The sequence below is a fragment of the Stegostoma tigrinum genome, chromosome 30, assembly GCF_030684315.1.
Source record: "Stegostoma tigrinum isolate sSteTig4 chromosome 30, sSteTig4.hap1, whole genome shotgun sequence".
Taxonomy (NCBI): Eukaryota; Metazoa; Chordata; class Chondrichthyes; order Orectolobiformes; family Stegostomatidae; genus Stegostoma; species Stegostoma tigrinum.
In genome coordinates this window covers 14,954,786-14,974,543 of record NC_081383.1, presented here as the reverse complement: position 1 = coordinate 14,974,543, position 19,758 = coordinate 14,954,786, and the positions used below count along the sequence as shown (strand labels likewise).

The window sequence follows — 19,758 nt, the reverse complement described above, 5'->3', positions numbered from 1 at the left end:
AGGGGATGTCTTGAATGATGCCAGCTAGTGAGCAATTAGCTAATTACAATGAAGTATATGAAATCAAGACAGTAAAAGCATTGAACATGCTTCATTTTTCACTTAATTTTTCAGAAGGGGAATACATTTATTATAATAAAAGCTAAAATATTGTTTAAATCTGGAATTAAAAATATTTAGGGACAATTAGAGATGGGCAATAACGGCTGGCGTTGCTGTAACAGACTGAACTTGCTTCCAAACCTGCAACCTTCACCATCCAAAAGGATGTGTTGGAAAGATGGTCACCTCTTCTAACATGCTCCACTTCATTAAGTTACTGACCAATCTGATTGGGAACTATAATTAAAGCAAAATGCTTCGAACACTGGAAATCTGGAATGAAACCAAAGTGCTAGAGAAATTCAGCAGGACTGGGAACATCTGTGGAGAGAATGACCTGTTTCCACACTGCAGGGGTTCTATTCTATTCTACAAATATTATGTACAGGCCAGGCTTATACAATCCCGATGCAGAGTCTAGCCTTAATATTGTCCAGATCAAAGTGCCTTGCCTTGGCTGCAATCAGAAATAGTACAGTTCAAGAATTCATGATATCGGAAACCAACTGTAGCCAAGGAACTGGGAGCATGTATGAAATGAGCAAGATAATAAAATGTGAGGCTGGATGAACACAGCAGGCCAAGCAGCATCTCAGGAGCACAAAAGCTGATGTTTTGGGCCTAGACCCTTCATCAGAGAGGGGGATGGGGAGAGGGAACTGGAATAAATAGGGAGCGAGGGGGAGGCGGACCGAAGATAGAGAGTAAAGAAGATAGGTGGAGAGAGTATAGGTGGGGAGGTAGGGAGGGGATAGGTCAGTCCAGGGAAGACGGACAGGTCAAGGAGGTGGGATGAGGTTAGTAGGTAGATGGGGGTGCGGCTTGGGGTGGGAGGAAGGGATGGGTGAGAGGAAGAACCGGTTAGGGAGGCAGAGACAGGTTGGACTGGTTTTGGGATGCAGTGGGTGGGGGGGAAGAGCTGGGCTGGTTGTGTGGTGCAGTGGGGGGAGGGGACGAACTGGGCTGGTTTAGGGATGCAGTAGGGGAAGGGGAGATTTTGAAACTGGTGAAGTCCACATTGATACCATTAGGCTGCAGGGTTCCCAGGCGGAATATGAGTTGCTGTTCCTGCAACCTTCGGGTGGCATCATTGTGGCAGTGCAGGAGGCCCATGATGGACATGTCATCTAGAGAATGGGAGGAGGAGTGGAAATGGTTTGCGACTGGGAGGTGCAGATGTTTGTTGCGAACTGAGCGGAGGTGTTCTGCAAAGCGGTCTCCAAGCCTCCGCTTGGTTTCCCCAATGTAGAGGAAGCCGCACCGGGTACAATGGATGCAGTATACCACATTGGCAGATGTGCAGGTGAACCTCTGCTTAATGTGGAATGTCATCTTGGGGCCTGGGATAGGGGTGAGGGAGGAGGTGTGGGGGCAAGTGTAGCATTTCCTGCGGTTGCAGGGGAAGGTGCCGGGTGTGGTGGGGTTGGAGGGCAGTGTGGAGCGAACAAGGGAGTCACGGAGAGAGTGGTCTCTCCGGAAAGCAGACAGGGGTGGGGATGGAAAAATGTCTTGGGTGGTGGGGTCGGATTGTAGATGGCGGAAGTGTCGGAGGATGATGCGTTGTATCCGGAGGTTGGTAGGGTGGTGTGTGAGAACGAGGGGGATCCTCTTAGGGCGGTTGTGGTGGGGGCGGGGTGTGAGGGATGTGTTGCGGGAAATACGGAAGACGCGGTCAAGGGCGTTCTCGATCACTGTGTGTGGGAAATACGGGAGACGCGGTCTGCGGGAAATTCTCTAGATGACATGTCCATCATGGGCCTCCTGCACTGCCACAATGATGCCATCCGAAGGTTGCAGGAACAGCAACTCATATTCCGCCTGGGAACCCTGCAGCCTAATGGTATCAATGTGGACTTCACCAGTTTCAAAATCTCCCCTTCCCCCATTGCATCCCTAAACCAGCCCAGTTCGTCCCCTCCCCCCACTGCACCACACAACCAGTCCAGCTCTTCCCCCCCACCCACTGCATCCCAAAACCAGTCCAGCCTGTCTCTGCCTCCCTAACCGGTTCTTCCTCTCACCCATCCCTTCCTCCCACCCCAAGCCGCACCCCCATCTACCTACTAACCTCATCCCACCTCCTTGACCTGTCCGTCTTCCCTGGACTGACCTATCCCCTCCCTACCTCCCCACCTATACTCTCTCCACCTATCTTCTTTACTCTCCATCTTCGGTCCGCCTCCCCCTCTCTCCCTATTTATTCCAGTTCCCTCTCCCCATCCCCCTCTCTGATGAAGGGTCTAGGCCCGAAACGTCAGCTTTTGTGCTCCTGAGATGCTGCTTGGCCTGCTGTGTTCATCCAGCCTCACATTTTATTATCTTGGAATTCTCCAGCATCTGCAGTTCCCATTATCTATTATCTATGAAATGAGCAATGCTGTTTATTACAACTTCTTGTATTCTCAGAATCAGAGAGTCATTGAGTTGTGGTTGGCTGTCTTGCCAAGCTGGTTCATTGTTCTGCAGACACATAGATTAGCCAAGGAGTTACAAAGGAAACTAAAGTACCTCATCAGCAAATCAACCCACTCAATCCACTCAGTCCAAGAGTTCCTCAATTCTATCAAGAACATAAGAATAGACACTGATGAGACCATGGTATCATTTGACGTTACTGCCCTATTCACAATGATAGACATACCACTAGCAAGAGAAACACTGGCAACATTACTCAAACAAGAACAAGACCCAAGTGACACCATCTCCACAGGCAATATGCTGAAGCTGTTAGACCTAAGCCTCACTATTCACTTTACCTTTAACGCCCAATAATATATGAACAGATCAATGGGACACCCATGGCATCATCTATTTTCGGACTAATAGCTGAAGCGGTGATGCAGACAACAGCATGGCCCTTCTGCTAATCCTACCAAAACTATGGATATGATATGTGGATGACACTTTCGTAATTATTAAACGGACCTAAATAGAGACACACAAACTAATAAACAATACTCTCACCAGGATCAGATTCACCACAGTTGAGGAATAGAACAAACAGCTCCCATCCCTTGGCGTCATGGTATAACACAGGACCAACAGGGACCAAAAGCTTTTCTGATGAAGTGTCTAGGCCTGAAGCATCAGCTTTTGGGCTCCTAAGATGTTGCTTGGCCTGCTGTGTTGATCCAGCCCCACACTTTGTTATCTTGGATTCTCCAGCATCTGCAGTTCCAATTATCTCTGATCACAACCAATACTCACGCATCTTCATCCACATGGAAAAGGAAAACCACCTTTGTTTGATTGAGACAACACCAGGATCCTGGGACAGGCCAAGCAGGCACAAGCACGGGAATTCCTAGAAGCCTCGTTCTCCATGAAGAAGGCCATCAACAAACACATAGAGCTAGAACCCATATACACTCCACTGTGAAGGAAAACTGGAAGTGAGGTAACCCAACTCAACAGATACCAAAGCTTAAATAACAGACAGGAAAACACAACAATGCTTCAATGGAGGCTGCACTAATGATGTTACCCAGCAGGATAATGAAACGCCTGCGGAACAACAAACTTGGTCAGCAAGCCAACCAATCACAACATCTACAACCTGAGTTACAAATCTACTCAAATACCTTGGAGTCATAGAGTTGTACAGTATGGAAACAGACCCTTTGGTCCAACTCGTCCATGCCAACCAGGTATCCTAAAATTAAACTCATCCCATTTGCCGGCATTTGACCCATATACCTCTACACCCTTCCTATTCATATACCCATACAGATGCCTTTTAAATGTTGTTATTGCACCAGCCTTCACCACTTTGTCTGGAAGCTCATTCTATACGTGCACCGCTCTCTGTGTGAAACCATTAGGTCCCTTTTAAATCTTTCCCCTCTCACCTTAAACCTATGGCCCCTAGTTTTGGACTCCCCCACCCTGGGGAAAAGGCCTTGGCTATTCACCCTATCTCTACCCCCCATGATTTTATAAACCTCTATAAGGTCACCCCTCAGCCTCCGACACTCCAGGGAAAACAGCCCCAGCCTATTCAGCCTTTCCCTACAGCACAAACCCTCCAAACCTGGCAATATCCTCAAAAATATTTTCTGTATCCTTTCAAGTTTCACAACATCTGTCTTACAGCAGGGAGACCAGAATTGTACACAGTTTTCCAAAAGTGGTCAAACCAATGTCCAGTACAGCCGCAAGATGATCTCTCAACTCCTATACTCAACACACTAACAAATAGAGGCAAGCATACCAAACGCCTTCTTCACTATCCTAACTGCAACTCCGCTTTCAACGAACGATGAACTTGTACTCCAAGGTCTCTTTGTTCATCTCCCCAAGACCTTGCCATTAAGTGTATAAGTCCTGCTCTGATTTGCCTTTGCAAAATACAGCACGTTACATTTATCTGAATTAGACTCCATCTGCCACTCTTTGGCCCATCTGATTAAGATCCTGTGGTCCTCTGAGGTAACCTTCTTCTCTTTCCACAACATCTCCAATTTTGGTGTTATCTGAACACTTACTAACCATACCTCCTATATTCACATCCAAATCATTTATATTAGTGGCAAAAAGCAGTGGACCCAGCACTGACCCTTCTGGCACATCACGGTCACAGGCCTCCAGTCTGAAAAGCAACCCTCCACCAACACCCTGCCTTCTATCTTCGAGCCAATTCTATATCCAACTGGCTAGTTCTCCCTGTATTCCATGTGATCCAACTTTGCTAACTAGTGTACCATGAGGAACCTTGTTGAAAGCCTCACTGAAGTCCATTTAGATCATGTCCACACTCCGCATTCATCAATACTCTTCGTTACCTTTTCAAAAAACTCAGTCAAGTTAGGTGACATGATTCCACACATGCAAAGCCATATTGACTATCCCTAATCAGTCCTTGTTTTCCAAATACATGTGAATCCCGTCCATCAGGATTCCCTCCAACTTGCTCACAACCAATGTCAGGCTCACCAGTCTATAGTTCCCTGGCTTTTCCTTACCACCTTTCTTAAATAGTGACACCACTTTAGCCAACCTCCAGTTTTCTGGCTCCTCGCCTGTGGATATTGATGATACAAATATCTCAGCAAGGGTCCCAGCTATCACTTCCTGAGCTTCCCACAGAGTTCTAGGGTACACCTGATTAGGTCCCAGGGATTTATCCCGAAAAAGATGCTCATCATATCATCTAAACCTGAATGCAAAAATGATATTTTAAGAGCAGATTATTTGCAATGAAGTGTCATTATTTCACTAATGTGACCTCTGTACTTTTTTTCTTCCTCTCCAGCCACAATGTCTAAGTGCAGTCCTGACCTCTTGCAGTTGGGATTGAGGGATCCTCAACTGTAGCTGAGCTTGTGACGTAGAATTCTTTTGCAGTTGTCCTCAGGGCTACCTGCTGAGAGTCCCCAGCCCAAATGCAGGCTTGCCCTCCATAGCTTGGACCAAAGTGGAAATGGAGGGACCAGGCGCCTCTGCAGTGTCCTGAGAATAAATTTCAGCCTAAATGTGAGATAACAAAGTGTGGAACTGGATGACCCTTCATGAAGGGTCTAGGCCCGAGACGTCAGCTTTTGTGCTCCTAAGATGCTGCTTGGCCTGCTGTGTTCATCCAGCTCCACACTTTGTTATCTTGGATTCTCCAGCATCTGCAGTTCCCATTATCTCTGATCACAATTTCAGCCTAAATGTGGTTCCTTTGTCTTTGGGTGCCTGTAGCCTGTCTTCCTGGGAGAAAGGGGCAAATTAAATGAGGTCAGGGCTCACTCTTGCTGTGCCACTGATGTTGAGTACCTATGGCTAGAGTGTAGCTGCAGACCTGTCTGCACGTTCAGCAGACACTGCGAGTGCCATTCTTGGATGACCATGGTGATCACTAACCTCTCCATTCAGGCAGCCAGATGCATACATGCCAAAGCCAACATCGCAGTGATAATGTTGGTGCTCTCAATCCAGCTTATTAACTGCCTAAGATAAACCTGCCTGTTGCTCCTGTGCCTGTTTGTGCATTTTGACAAAGTATCAATGGCTGAGACCATTGGATCATCTCTTAGCTGGGACTGAGCAGGTTCCTGGTCTCTTGTAGTCCTCTGAATGCCACTGAGATGTGCCAATTCTTCCTTGACCAGGAGCAGAGATATTTCAGTGGTATGACTATAGAACTGTGCAACAAATCTAATCAAGTAAAAGTGTCCACTGACATCCACGTTTCTGAGCTGATGGAGGGTACAGCTGAGAGGCTTACCAATTCATCCCCTATGGTCCCTGTAAGAATGAGGTAGCAAAGAGATGGTGGCACTTATCCATGGTGCTTAGAAGATCACTAACCTTCTTCCTCCACTACTGTGCATTTAATTTACCTTGAAAGACACCATTGACCAGCACTGCAATGTGTATCCAGTCTGGTTGTGTCTTACCATGTTGCCTCCTTTGGTTGTCTGCAAGGAAAAAGGATGGCTCACCTCTCCACCTCACAGTCCATTAGTACCTCTAGGTTCCTGTCCGTTGAGAGGGATTAATGTGTATTTCGCGGCCATTTTATGATGATAATAGTGCAGCAGCATATTCACCTTTTTTTTGTCCTTCTTCACCAACCTAAGGTTCATGCATGGCAGCAACTTTTTAAAAGCATTAGTCAATGCTGGAAACGTCACTGACATGCTGAGCTTTGCGTGCAGACCCTTGGAGTGGCAGAGCCCTCATGAAGCTAAAAGGGATCACTGGTGAATGCCAGTTCCTGGCTTATAACACTTGAACGGGCGTGCAGCTTGGCTTTAAATAAACCACCTTCTTTCTGTCCTGCCATATGATTCCCAGACAAGGATGCCAAGGAGCCAGGTTGCATAATTAACGAGGTGAAGAGTGGAAGAATACAAGTGGAAAGTATCTGTGTGTCATGGCACACAGGACTCCAGTGAATCTCATTCGACAAAACACTTTTGACTAAACATTGAAAATTCCTGCCTGAAGTTGGCAATCCACACAGACAATGCAGCAACATAACAAATGAATTGAATAGTTTATTGAATTGAATCATTTATTGTCACATGTATTCAATGCAAAAATACAGTGAAAAGTGCGTAGCGTCACTATACATACATGGTGCCATTCACATTAAGTTAGAATAAGATTTTTAAAAAAAAGATAACAAGAGAGTTTAACAGTCCTTGCCAAAGCCCGTTCTGGGCTTTCCAACCGTCGCCATGCTTCTGCCAGCGTCCCGCTCCCAGTTGTCCGACTGGCCCGATCTTGCCACTGTTGCCTTATCACCCTGCTCTGGGCTGCCTCACCAGCCCACTCTTGATCCACTGCCTTCGCTCCAGTCTAGACTTGATCCACTGTTGCTGCAGGACACAACCTGCGCGTTCAGCTCCTGCCATGTGGTTCCCAGTCACAAGCCAGCTCCTTACAGACTCCTTCGGCAGGTAGTTAAAAGGGGTGGGGAAGAATTACTGCAGATGTAGAGAGAAAGGACAGGAAAAAAAAGGGCACAAAAAAAAGTCAACTGACAAACAGAGTGGAGGTCCAAATGGAGTGTCTTACCTAGTCACTATCTTGCCAGAAAGGAGAGGGAAGGGTATGGCTGATCAGAGAGTGTAGGATAAAGTCACAACCCACTTCACCTTCAATGACAACACATACGAACAAATCAACGGAACACCAATGGGATCCCCAATATCAGGACTGACTGCAGAAACAGTAGTGCAAAGGTTAGAGCGGACAGTGGTCCCCTCTATACAGCCCAAACTTTGGGTCCGATATGTAGATGATACCTTTGTGTTTATTAAACACGCTAACCTATAACAGACCCACCGGCACAAACAACATTCTAACCAGGATGAAATTCATGAAAAAAGAGAACATCAATCAACTACTCTTCCTGGACGTAACGGTGGAACGCAAAAAAAAAATGGGGAACTCCAGACTAGCATATAGAAAGACCACACATATGGACCAAATGCTCAATTACACTAGCAACCACCCCAACAGCCACAAATGGAGCTGCATCAAGATGCTAGTTAAATGAGCCACAACACATTGCAGCAACCTGGAGCCACACAAAATAGAACAGGAACACTTATACGGAGTCTTCAAAGGCAATGGATATCTGAAAAGCACAATCCGCCAAGACAGACCACAGAGGAAGTCACAACACAACCAGAATCACTTATCACCCTAACACACATTAAGGTCATTTCAGAGATGACCACAAGACTACTCAGATTCTTAGGTATCAGAGTAGCCCACAAACCGACAATCACCCTATGACAGCTACTGATGAACGTAAAGGATTCCATACCCAACACCAGCAAAACTCAGGTAATATACAAAATACCATGCAAGCACTGTGAGAAACTCTACATAGGCCAAACCGGAAGAAAACCGACTAAATGGATACATGAACACCAACTAGCCACCAAGAAACACGACCAATTCTCACTTATCTCACTATCCACGGACAAGGAGGGACATGAATTTGACTAGGACAACACATCGATAATCAACAAGCCAAACAGAGACACGACAGGAAATTCCTGGAGGCCTGGTGTTGCAACTGGAACTCCATCAACAAACACACTGGGGTAAAAATCTCTGAGAATCAAAATGGAAGTAATACCAATCACACTAGCAAACTGAAGCATATAAATAACAAGCGGGACAGAACACTGACGTTTCACCAAAGGCGCGGTAATGACGTTACCTAGCATGGTGACAAAATGTTTGCAGCCAAACCCACCAGCTCGGTGAGCGTGTCTACAACTCCTACTGTAAGTATAGCAAAAAAATCTTTTAATATAACAGGAGGCAGGCAAAGATGAGTTAAGTATGGGACCCAAACAGACTTTAAGCTACTGATGAGCATAAAATGCAAATATTCTGAATAAATACTTCTTACCAGTATTTACAAGGGAAGACAGGAGTAACGTTTCATCTCCAAACAAAATTTGATACCACAAGTACAATCAACTTTGTTACAAATGAGCTGGAAGCTTTAGCAGATTAACTGAACTCTATACAAAAAAATCCCCAAGTGTTGGAAGGTATTTAGCCTAGAGCACTGAAAATGAAGAAGGAGCATTTATGTGAAACAAGGTGTGGAGCTGGATGAACACAGCAGGCCAAGCAGCATCAGAGGAGCAGGAAAGCTGACGTTTCTAGTCTAAACCCTTCTTCAGTTATGTGAGACATTGTCTATCTTTATAGAGGTAATAATGGCACGTGGGGAAGTTTTAGTCAGTTGGAAAAAGACTAATGTGCTGCCCATATCGAAAAAGGATTGCAACCCAGAAAAGAACACCTATTTGGTTAGAAGCAAGAGTAAAACTCCTTTTTTTTATTATTAATTAATTATATACATTGCAAGAATGTACTGCTCAGTTTCGTAACTGAGTGGCTTACTACATCATTTAAAAAAGCAGTTAAGAATCAAACAGATTGAGCTTTTTGTCATAAATAGACTAGACTGTATTAGAACAGCATATTTTCTTCATTAAAGAACTTTAATAAATAGGATGGGCTTTTACAAAAATTCAGTTAGTTCAGTGTTCACCATTATAGAGACTAAATTTAGAGTCATTGAGTCCCTACAGTGTGGAAACAGACCATTCAGCTCAACAGGTCCACATTGCTCTGTTGAAGAGTATCCCACCCAGACCCATTCCCTTACCTTGGCATTTTCCACGTCTAACCCACCTAAATAACCCTGGACACTATGGGGCAATTTAGCACGGCCAATCTATCTAACCTGCACATCTTTGGAATATGGAGGGAAACCCACGCAGACACAGGGAGAATGTACAAACCCCACACAGACAGTCACCCAAGGGTGGAATTGAAACTGGGTCCCTGGTGTTGCAAGGCAGGAATGCCAACCACTGAGCTACCGTTCCAACCCAGTAGAATCACTGAATCCCTACAATGTGGAAACAGACCACTTGGCCCAACAAGTCCACACTGGTTCTCTGAACAGCAGCCCACCCAGCCTCACCCTCCTACCCCACCCTTGTAACCATTCTCATGGCTAATCGAGCTAACCTAAAAATCCTGTGTATTATGGGCAATTTAGCTTGGCCAATCCACCTAACATGCACATCTTTGGACTCTGGGAGGAACTCCACACAGACAGTAGCCCTAGGCTGAGATTGAACCCGGGTCGCTGGCACCATGAGGCAGCAGAGCTAACCACTGAGCTATTGAGTCTCCCCTTTTTAAAGGCAAGCACACCAAACACCATCACGACCCTTTCTATCTGTGACACCACTTTCAAGGAAGTATGCACCTGCATCCCAAGGTCATGTTGCTCGGCAACACTTCCCAGGGCCCTACCATTGACTGTATAAGTCCTGCCCTGCTTTGCGTAATGATTTCATGAGCCATTCGCAGTTTCACTGTACCAGCCGTTTGCACTCAGACATGCATGGCTTAATCTTTGAGACAAGCATAAGCTACTGGCAGGATCAATCAGGTAGCCGAACCGACACAAAGGCGAGTTCTATTAAACCGAGACGATACCCAGCAACACTTTCCTTGAGCAATGAGATTATAGATTAGTTACCTATATATAAGATAACAAGGTGTAGAACAGGATGAATACTGCAGGCCAAGCAGCATCAGAGGAGCAGCAAAGCTGATGTTTCGGATCTAGACTCTGCTTCAGAAAAGTTCTATGCCTTGTTATCTCAGATTCTCTAGCATCTGCAGTTCCTACTATGCCTATCCATATGCCTGTTTGTCAGCATTCCCCACATCCTGAGAATGATCAATTGGAGAACTCCTCAAGGAAAATGAAGTATGAAGAACATGAGGCCCTGATGACTTCTTCAAGAATGATAAATATGCAAAATGACCGTCAAGGTGGGCTAATTAGAGGCAAATATTTTACATGACATTCCTTCAGAATACATAACGTAGTGGAGGGATGATGAGCGCTGATTTGTTTTGCAATTAAAATATGTGCTATTTCAAGTCAGTGTTTTAAATGGCTCTTGAGTTGGAATGCAATGTTCTCTATTTCACTGCAATTTGATAACAAAAGCACCATATTAAATATCACAACAAGTTTAAATAAGTCACCATAGTCTTACCAGGCCATAGGGCTTTTCTCTCATTACAGAGAGACAACCGTTGGTGATCACTACACCTCAGGCAAGGGGAGAGATTAAGGACAAAATATGCTGGAGATCACAATGGGTCAGACAGCATCTATGGAGAGAGAGCAAGCTAAAGTTTCCAGTCTAGATGACTCTTCATCAGAGAGAGAGAGAGAGAGAGAGAGAGAGAGTGAACAGTTTGACTTTAAAATGACCCTTCTTCAGAATTATATTCATTCACAGTGGTCAGGTCAAAATCTCTCCCTAACAGCACTCCTGTAAAAAGACACAAGAGCAAATACTATAGTTGATAGAAATCTGAAACAAACACAGAAACTTCCAGAAAAACCCAGCAGGTCTGACAGCATCTGTGGAGAGAAAAACAGAGTTAATATGTCTCTCCTTTAGAAATAAAAGGGGTTGAGACTGATGGTTTTTCTACATTGGACTAAAGTGATGGATGAGCAAAGGGAGCAACAGATAGTTGCAGAGGGCCAGCAGAAAAGATAATGGGGTTGCTAATTGTCATTGAAAAGAAATGGAGACGTAAAAATTGATATGAATTGAGAACTGAAAGGGAGAAAAAGGGTCCTCCCTGCCGACAGTTAAGTGAATAAAACACAAACGAGACTTGACTGTGTTACTGGGGAGAAGGGGGAAGAATGTAAGGGAAACGGACAGCAGACAGCATGAGGTCGGGCGTCTGAAGTCGTGGAATTCAATAATGAGTCCTCGCAGTTGTAAACTGCCGAAGTGGAAAGTGAAGTGTGGTTCCTGGGATTGTACTTCATTGGAACACTGTACCAAGCCCAGGCCTGAAAGGCTAGCAGGAGTGCAAGGAGGGTTATTGAAACGGCAACTAGGAAGGTCGGGATCATTGCTAAATGAACAGTTTGATGTTGCCAATGTAAAACCACCTGCTGTTGGGAGCGTTCGAATACCACTGGTTAGACCGAATGAAGAGGGTGAAAGACCGCTGGGGATGCGCAGGAGGTTGAAATATAGCCAGCCTCCGATCTTATTGAATGGCAGGACCGGCTCGATGGTGTGGGGGGTGGAACGAGGGGCCTACAATGGTTCACACTTGGAGCCTGGGCCCAGCGAGGTTGAACAGGCCCCGGCGGCGGCCCGTGGAGGAAGACAAGCAGAAGGCGCCAAGCCGGTTGTCCCTGTCAGAGTCGGTAGTGGCGGCTCCTCACTGTCGCCATGACCAACGGGAGGGGAAGAAGGCGAATCGGGTAAGAAAGCCCAGGTCAGCGGTCATTATATAAAAACACACCCAGAGTTAAGACACACGAGTGGGTCGCGAATAACAACAGACCCTCCGCTCTCCGGTGATTGACAGATCCAAGTGCGTCACAATTGGCGTGTGAGGTCATATGTTGGATACGCCGGGGCACCCGTATTGTACGTCACTGTGGCGGCTTTACGTGAATATGGCGGAGGCTTCCTCACTCTCTCGCTATTTCTGTCACCGCTGCTCGGCCGAGATTCTCCCCAGGCTGCCCGTGAGTCCACAACTCTCGACCCTCACCCCACTCTCCTCTCCTCCCTGCGAATTACCGGTCGGTTTTGTTCCGTGGGTTAATTTTGTGTTTTTTTTAAAGAAAAATGCATTTTGTCGTTTGGACTCTGACGGTGAGGGTGACGGGCCCGGTCCGAGCTGACACGGCGAGTGATGTTGGTTGGGGGTTCGGGGGGGGTAGGGAGCCAGCAGCGGTTTCAGAGCCAATACAAGTTGGAGCCTTGGGCCTCTCTTTCAGTCTCTCCCACGAGCCGGGCTCCGGCTCTGCTTTGCGAAATATTGCCCCCCGCCACACTGGGCAACCCTTAGTGCGCAGGCGCGGAACCCCCATCAAAACCTCCAAGCCCGGCAACTTCAGATTCCTTCTTTTGGAATTTCAGGAACTTTTTTGGTGCTCCCTCTGACAACCAGCCCGCTCCACCCGATTTCAGCTCAGTCGAATTCCTTCCCCATCCTTTCTGCCTTACAGAAGCCACGTTAGCTTCTTTCACTTCCTCTGGTTTGTAGCTAGCTAATTTGCCACATTCCACAGTTGGCTATGACTAACTCTGGACACGTTTGGTGTTATGGAATGTTGCATGTGGCTATGCTATTCTATGCTTAACTGTGTCCATATCTGTCATGGTATGCCAAATTTGGTTGTGCTGTTCCATGACTAACTATGGACTGTGATATCTATGTGTAAGAGAGCACAAGTGAGAGGTACCCAGGCTCTTTACTGCTGTCTGGTAACTTGCCGTGAGTGCCATGACTGTGCTGTGTGTATGTCCACATGTATTCAACTGTGTTGTGACCCATTTGTCGTCCTGGTGTGTTCAGATCTGCCTGTTACGCTATACCTGTTCATTGTCAGTCTTTGTGCACCTTGAAGGAGTGGCATTCTTGCATCACGCCAGCTGTAGCTGATGGGTCCCTTTGCTTCGTTCTGCACAGTTGCCAAGTCGAGATTCCTGAAATGTAGCTGCTGGTGTGCATAGCTAGTGGTTGAAGTCAGAAGTGAGATGACAACTTGTTGGGCACTGGGTTCCTCTACCCCCACACCTTTTTAATGTGGATTTGTGGCTTGGCAGGGGTCAAGAATACAAGACCTCTCTAACATCTGTAATATGCTTCCATGGTGTCACTTATTTGATATAAATATCTTATAGACTTTTATTTCATTTAATTTCTTTCTCCTTAAGAGTTCTTCACCTATTTCTAGGCTAGCTTCTAAATGAATTAGTATGAAAGTTCATCTTGTACAATTTGAACTACCTGTTTAGGTGCTTGATGATTATCTTCAATTGCTGTAATTTAGTTCAGATTCTATGGTTCAATTGTGTAATACTGTTGATAGTGGAAATCTGATATGATAGCAGGAAATGCTGGAAACATTCAGCAGGTAAGGCAGACCTATGGGGGTGCGAGAGGATAGGTGACCCAACAAGCTTCTATTTTGTTTTGGTTTTTAATTATGAATATAGTTCAGTTTAAACCAGACTGCAGGGCAGTCTTGCATGACTATATCTGCTCACTTGCAACTGGGCAGAATTAAAGCATTAGATGATTTCATCTTACTTCACAATATTCGCTTATTTCACTACAAGTATGTAGTATTTTATTTGCTTACTGCTACAATGAACTGGGAAAATTGTAACTGAAACAAAAAGAAACAGTGTGACTTTTGAATTCAGTGGAAAGTCTCCAGTGTCATGACCCTCATGAGCTGCCTTTCTTTTGGTAATGCTATAGGCTTAATATGGAAAGATCTACAGCTTTCTCCATTCTTGGACATGGGTGACACCATGTGTCACTATGTAGTATGAGCAGAATCTGGGAAGCCTTTCACAATGCGCCACCTATAGATCACTGGAAATAAATCGAGGAAGTAAGAAAATGCTTATTTGCAGAAAAAAAGATTTTCTATATTATATTTTTGTTTTCTTCCAAGAGGATAAGTCCAATGTTGTCAATCATGTCTGATTTTAGGTGCTGATTATGTATTGGCTGACAATATATTGGTGTGTGTCAGTGGCAATGGGATGGTGGTTAGATCTTGATGATCTAAAACCACCTTGAGAATCAGTTTGTAATTCCTTTTCAAAAACTCAAAAGTACAATTTGCAAAATATAACTCAGACTACTTCTGAGATTTACTGTGAATGATCTGATTCCTGTTGTTGAATTTTATACCTGTAAAAATTGTAACTGCTCACCAAGTGGGTGATGAGTCATTTCCCTAGTTAGTTTTCTGTTTCGCCTTGCAGTTGTGTTTTTACTTTGTGCTCTAGAACATTCTGTCTTGGTGTTTCTCAAGCTTGAAATGATTAAATGAGAGTAGGTGCGGGTTAGCCATGTTCCACTGCCTCTGAGCCACAAGATTGTGGGATGAGTACCAGTTTGAGAGACCTGGTTGCTGAACCTAGGCTGACAGTCCAATGCAGCAGTGGACTATATGACGTGGTGACTCTGAAATGCAAAACCAAGCCATGCCCTTCTGCCCTATTAAAATGGGAGCAATTTAAAAAAGGATGGCAGTAGAGATTCTTATGTTGTGTTGACATTATATCTCTAAACTAATATCACTGAAACAAATCTGACCCTTTGTAGTAATTTAGCTGTATGTTTATGACAGAAAGTACCAGTTAGTTGCTTCAGTGCCTTTCTCTTTCTATTGTAAGGTGTACATGCAGTCTCAGGAGAGGTTGAATGCTAGTCCCTAGAAAGTACCAGATCAAAACATGTGACCACTTTCCCTGTTTTGCTTTTAGTTAATTATGCTTTGTTCCTGCAACTTGCACTACATTGCATTGAGTGTTCACTTGGCTTCCATTTTGTCCTTTTGAGTATGGATAACCACTCATACAACTTCTAATTCAGTTTATTTCAAGAGTATTAAAGCCTGAGGCCGTTCTTTTCCGCTGTAATAAATAGTGATCGTTTTAAGGTGAATCTGCATAAGCACATGGTGAGGTGCAGGTACAAATGTGGATATATGAAGTAGAGTAGGAGGCAGTTCCTTGAAACAAAAACTGGTACAGATCATTTGGATCAAATGACCTTAACATTCTGTGCTGTAAATTTTTAGGCAATGCCACGATGACTTGTGACAATTTTATTGTGCAAATACCTAGTCATGGAGCTGTATGGTGTGGAGAAACACACTTTTTGGTCCAACTTGTCCATGCCAACCAAATGTCCTAAATTAATCTAGTCCCATTTTCCAGCATTTGGTACATTTCCCTCTAAGCTCTTCCTATTCATGTACCCATCCAGATGCCTTTTAAATGTTGTAATTGTACCAGCCTCTCTTCTCCCCTCCCCCCCCCCCCCCCCCCCAACCCCTGACCACTCATTCCACATGAGCATCATTCTGCATGAAAATATTGCTTCGCGGGCCCCTTTAAATCTTTTCCCCTTTCTCCTTAAACCAATGCTTTTTAATTTTGGATGCCCCCACCCTGGGGAAAAGACCTTGGCTATTTACCCTATTCATGCCCGTCATTTTGTAAATCTGTATAAAGTCACCCCTCAGCCTCTAGTGCTCCAGGGATAAAAGGTCTTAGGCTGTTCAGCCTCTCCTGAAAACTAAAATCCTTTAACTCTGGCCTCATCCTTGTAAATCTTTGCTGAGCCCTTTCAAATTTCACAACATTCTTCTTATGGCACGGAGAACAGAACTGCATGCTGTATTCACATATCCTGTACAGCTGCAATATAGCCTTGCAGTGCCTCTGCTCAATGTACTGATCAATAAAGGCAAGCATACCAAACATCACTTTCACTATCCTATCTACCCGTGACTCCACGTACAAAGAACTGTGAACCTGCACACCAAGATCTTTGTTCGGCAACGCTCCCCAGGATCTTGCTGTTAAGTGTATAAGTCATGCCCTGTTTTGTATTTCCAAAATGCAACATCTTACATTTATCTAAGTTAAACTCCATCTGCCACTCCTCAGCCCATTGGCCCATCTGATCAAGGCCCCATTGTATTGAGTAGAAGCCTGTTCACTCTACCTCTGATTTTGGTGTCATCTGCAAAATTACTAATCATACCTCCTATGTTCACATCCAAATCACTTGCATAAATGATGAAAAGCAGTGGACCCAGTGCTGATTCTTTTGGTACAACATTGGTCACATGCCTCCAGTCTGGAAAGCAAACCTCCACCACACTTGTTTTCTACCTTCAATCTATTTCTGTATTCAAATGGCAAGTTCTCCCTGTACCATGAAGAACCTTGTCAGACACCTTACTGAAGCCCACGTAGATCGCACCCACTGCTCTGCCGCTATCAATCCTCTCCTTTACTTCAAAAAACTCGATTGAGTTAGTGAGATATGATTTCCCACACACACAGCCATGTTGACTGTCCCTAATCAGCCCTTGCTTTTTTAAATGCATTAAATCCTGTTCCTCAGGGTTCCCTCCAGTAACTTGCCCACCACTGATGTCAAACTCACCAGACTCTAGTTCCCTGGCTTTTCCTTACCACCTTTCTTAAATAGTGGCACCAAATTAGCCAATGTACAGTCTTCCAGTGCCCCTCATGTGGTTATCGATGATACAATATCTCAGCAAGGGGCGCAGCAATCAGTTTCCTAGCTTCCCATAGAGTTCTAGGGTACACCTGATCAGGTCCCTGTGATTTATCAACCGTTGTGTTTTAAGATAACCAGTACCACCACCTCTATAATATGGGCATTTTTCAAGATGACATTATTTATTTCCACATGTTGTCTATCCTCCATATCATTCTCCACAGTAAACACAGATGCAAAATACTCATTTAGTGTCTTCCCTCATCTCCTGCAGTTCCACACATAGGCAACCTTCCTTTTAATCTATTTGTGGAATTCCTGTGGATTCTCCTTAACCCTATTTGCCAAAGCTATCTACATATTGTCACTTCACTCAAAACCAGTGTTTTCGTGCATTTTTTTTCCCCTTTTCTAGACGACTAACTTCTGACCAGAGAATCAGCCTGTATAAATTTATAGACAATTATTTCTATAAGTTCCTAACTATATGTATAAACATCTGTGGGGAGTATCGCAGTGATGGTAGTATGAAGGAAAGAAAGATCTATAATTGGCAAACGCGGCAGATGTGACCTTCCCCTGGGTGAAATTAATCAGATAACACACTTGAACTAGTCAGATGTATGAATATTTTAAGTTTGGTGGAAAAAGGTTTGAAAATTTTTGTTTAAGTTGTAAATGTAGCTGTTTTTTCCTGTTCATTTATCTTATATACTAGTTTCCATGGTGGTCGGACTTTAGTATCCATTATGTTGTTGGTACTCCTTTTGTTCCAGTGATGTCTGTTTTGTGGATGGTTACTTTATTTTCTGATTTGAATAGTCACCCTGCTTTTACCATTACAGCTCGTGACTAGAACAGACATCATTGTTTTCTCTTTCAGTATAATGTTCACAGGTTATGAAAATAGCATTGTGTATAATAGAAAATAGCATTGTGTATAATAGTGACAGCACAAAATGTGACTACATATGTGTATGCTGTGGTTGTAAGCTATATCAGTTTGAAGATTGTATTTGTATTTGAATTGCTTTTTGATTCAAATAAACTATACATTTTGAGTTTGTGTATTTATTTCTACTGCTTGGGGCTGTGGGGGATTAGAATCTTTCTTTCCTTTTGGAACCTTGATTCAAATTAATTTCAAATGGAATTGTCTCCCTTCTGCTCCCTGGTAGCTATCACTATTTCACATGAGAAGTGTTTGGGCAGAATGCTGCCCCAAGAGACCCTGTGTATTTTTATTTGCTATAGTCATGAAATGTGACCATCACTGGCTAGACCAGCCATTTACTGTTCATCCGAAATTCCCCCTGAGAAGGTGACAGTGAGCTGCCGCCTTGAACTGCTGCAGTCCATATGAAGTAGCTGCACAAATTATTAAATCAAGGAGCTGGATCGCTCCTCCTAACAATGAAGGAACAATGAAATATTGCCAAATCAGGATGCTTTGTGCCTTGGGAGTAGAAGCTTGCAAATAGAGGCGTTCCCTTGTGCCTGCTGCCTTTTTTAAGAAGTGGAAATTGGGGATTTGTAAAGTTTTGAAGTAATGCTGCAGTTGTTGCAATGCACCTTGTAGGTGGTACGTACTGTGGTAGATAAGGTAGTGGAAAGAATGAATATTGGTTGGTGGTGTCCAATGTTGAGCTTGAGAGACCTAAACTCAGCATTAATAAGCAAATTAATGTCAATTAAATGCCACTTCTAGAACTATTGACGACCTCTTCCATCACTTTGAGGATGGATTGGAGCAGCAGTTGGGTTGGATTTGCCCTGCTTCTAGCGGACAGTGCATGCCTGGACAAATTGTTGCATTGTCTAATAGATGCTCGAGTTGTAGCTGTACTAGAACTAGACTACTGCCCAGTCTTGAGAACCAGTTAGAATGGTGGAGGGAGCAGTAATACAGCATGGGTACTTTTTTGAGCTGAGAGTTATCAGTCATTGCTATGACACATTGTAAAGAGTTTCATTACAAATTCATCCAACTCAGAAAATCTGCGTTAAAATTAGTCTGTTCAGGCTACTGTGTGTCAAATGTGTGTTGAAAATGTATTCTTCACATTGAGCATAATTTGCATTTATGTAACCACTTAACATAGTAGAGCAGCCTAAGTTGCTTAGCGAGTGCATTATTAAGAAAACCTTCTGACACCAAGCCATTATGGAAGATAATAGGATCTATAACCAGAAATCTTATAAAAGGGAAAAAAAAATTGAACAGCATCTTTAAAAGAGGAGAGATTGTGTATGATAGATTTGAGGATGGAATTCTCTAACTTAGGGCCAAGGCAGATTAAATTGGCAATGGTGTCAGTTGTGGCTTAGTTGATAGCGCTCTTGTACCTCTGAGTCTGAAGTTTGTGGATTAAAATCTTACCCCAGGTCTTGAGATGACAACTTTGGCTGATACACTGTGCAGTACTCTCTGACCACTACATGGTCAGCAGGGCTGCCTTTTCCCTTCATTCCTGTCAAGTAAATTTAAAAGATGGATGTTGATCATTTTGGAGGCAGTACCAACTATACTGTGTTTATTTGCATTAGCACCAT

The 19,758-nt window shown here is 44.1% G+C and overlaps 1 protein-coding gene and 1 long non-coding RNA gene across 4 annotated transcripts in view; one reads left to right on the top strand and one right to left on the bottom strand.

Annotated features, from left to right (window-relative positions):
• Nucleotides 1-7,067: 7,067 nt before the first annotated feature.
• Nucleotides 7,068-12,946, bottom strand: LOC125465897 (uncharacterized). 2 transcript variants are annotated; one of them, XR_009442794.1, is made up of 3 exons: nucleotides 12,436-12,946; nucleotides 11,151-11,310; nucleotides 7,068-7,517 (listed from the first exon to the last, which is right to left on the bottom strand). It is a non-coding gene; the product is annotated as an uncharacterized LOC125465897 (long non-coding RNA). The 2 variants fall into 2 exon arrangements; XR_009442795.1 differs by having other exon boundaries at nucleotides 11,151-11,268; nucleotides 12,436-12,942.
• rnf126 (ring finger protein 126) overlaps nucleotides 12,550-19,758 on the top strand; it is a 43,871-nt gene continuing 36,662 nt past the window's right edge. For both annotated transcript variants that reach the window (XM_048559868.2, XM_048559867.2), the window contains exon 1: nucleotides 12,550-12,664. In XM_048559868.2, coding sequence (XP_048415825.1) covers nucleotides 12,593-12,664 — 72 coding nt within the window. In that variant the 5' untranslated portion in view covers nucleotides 12,550-12,592. The remainder of the gene's footprint in view (nucleotides 12,665-19,758) is intronic.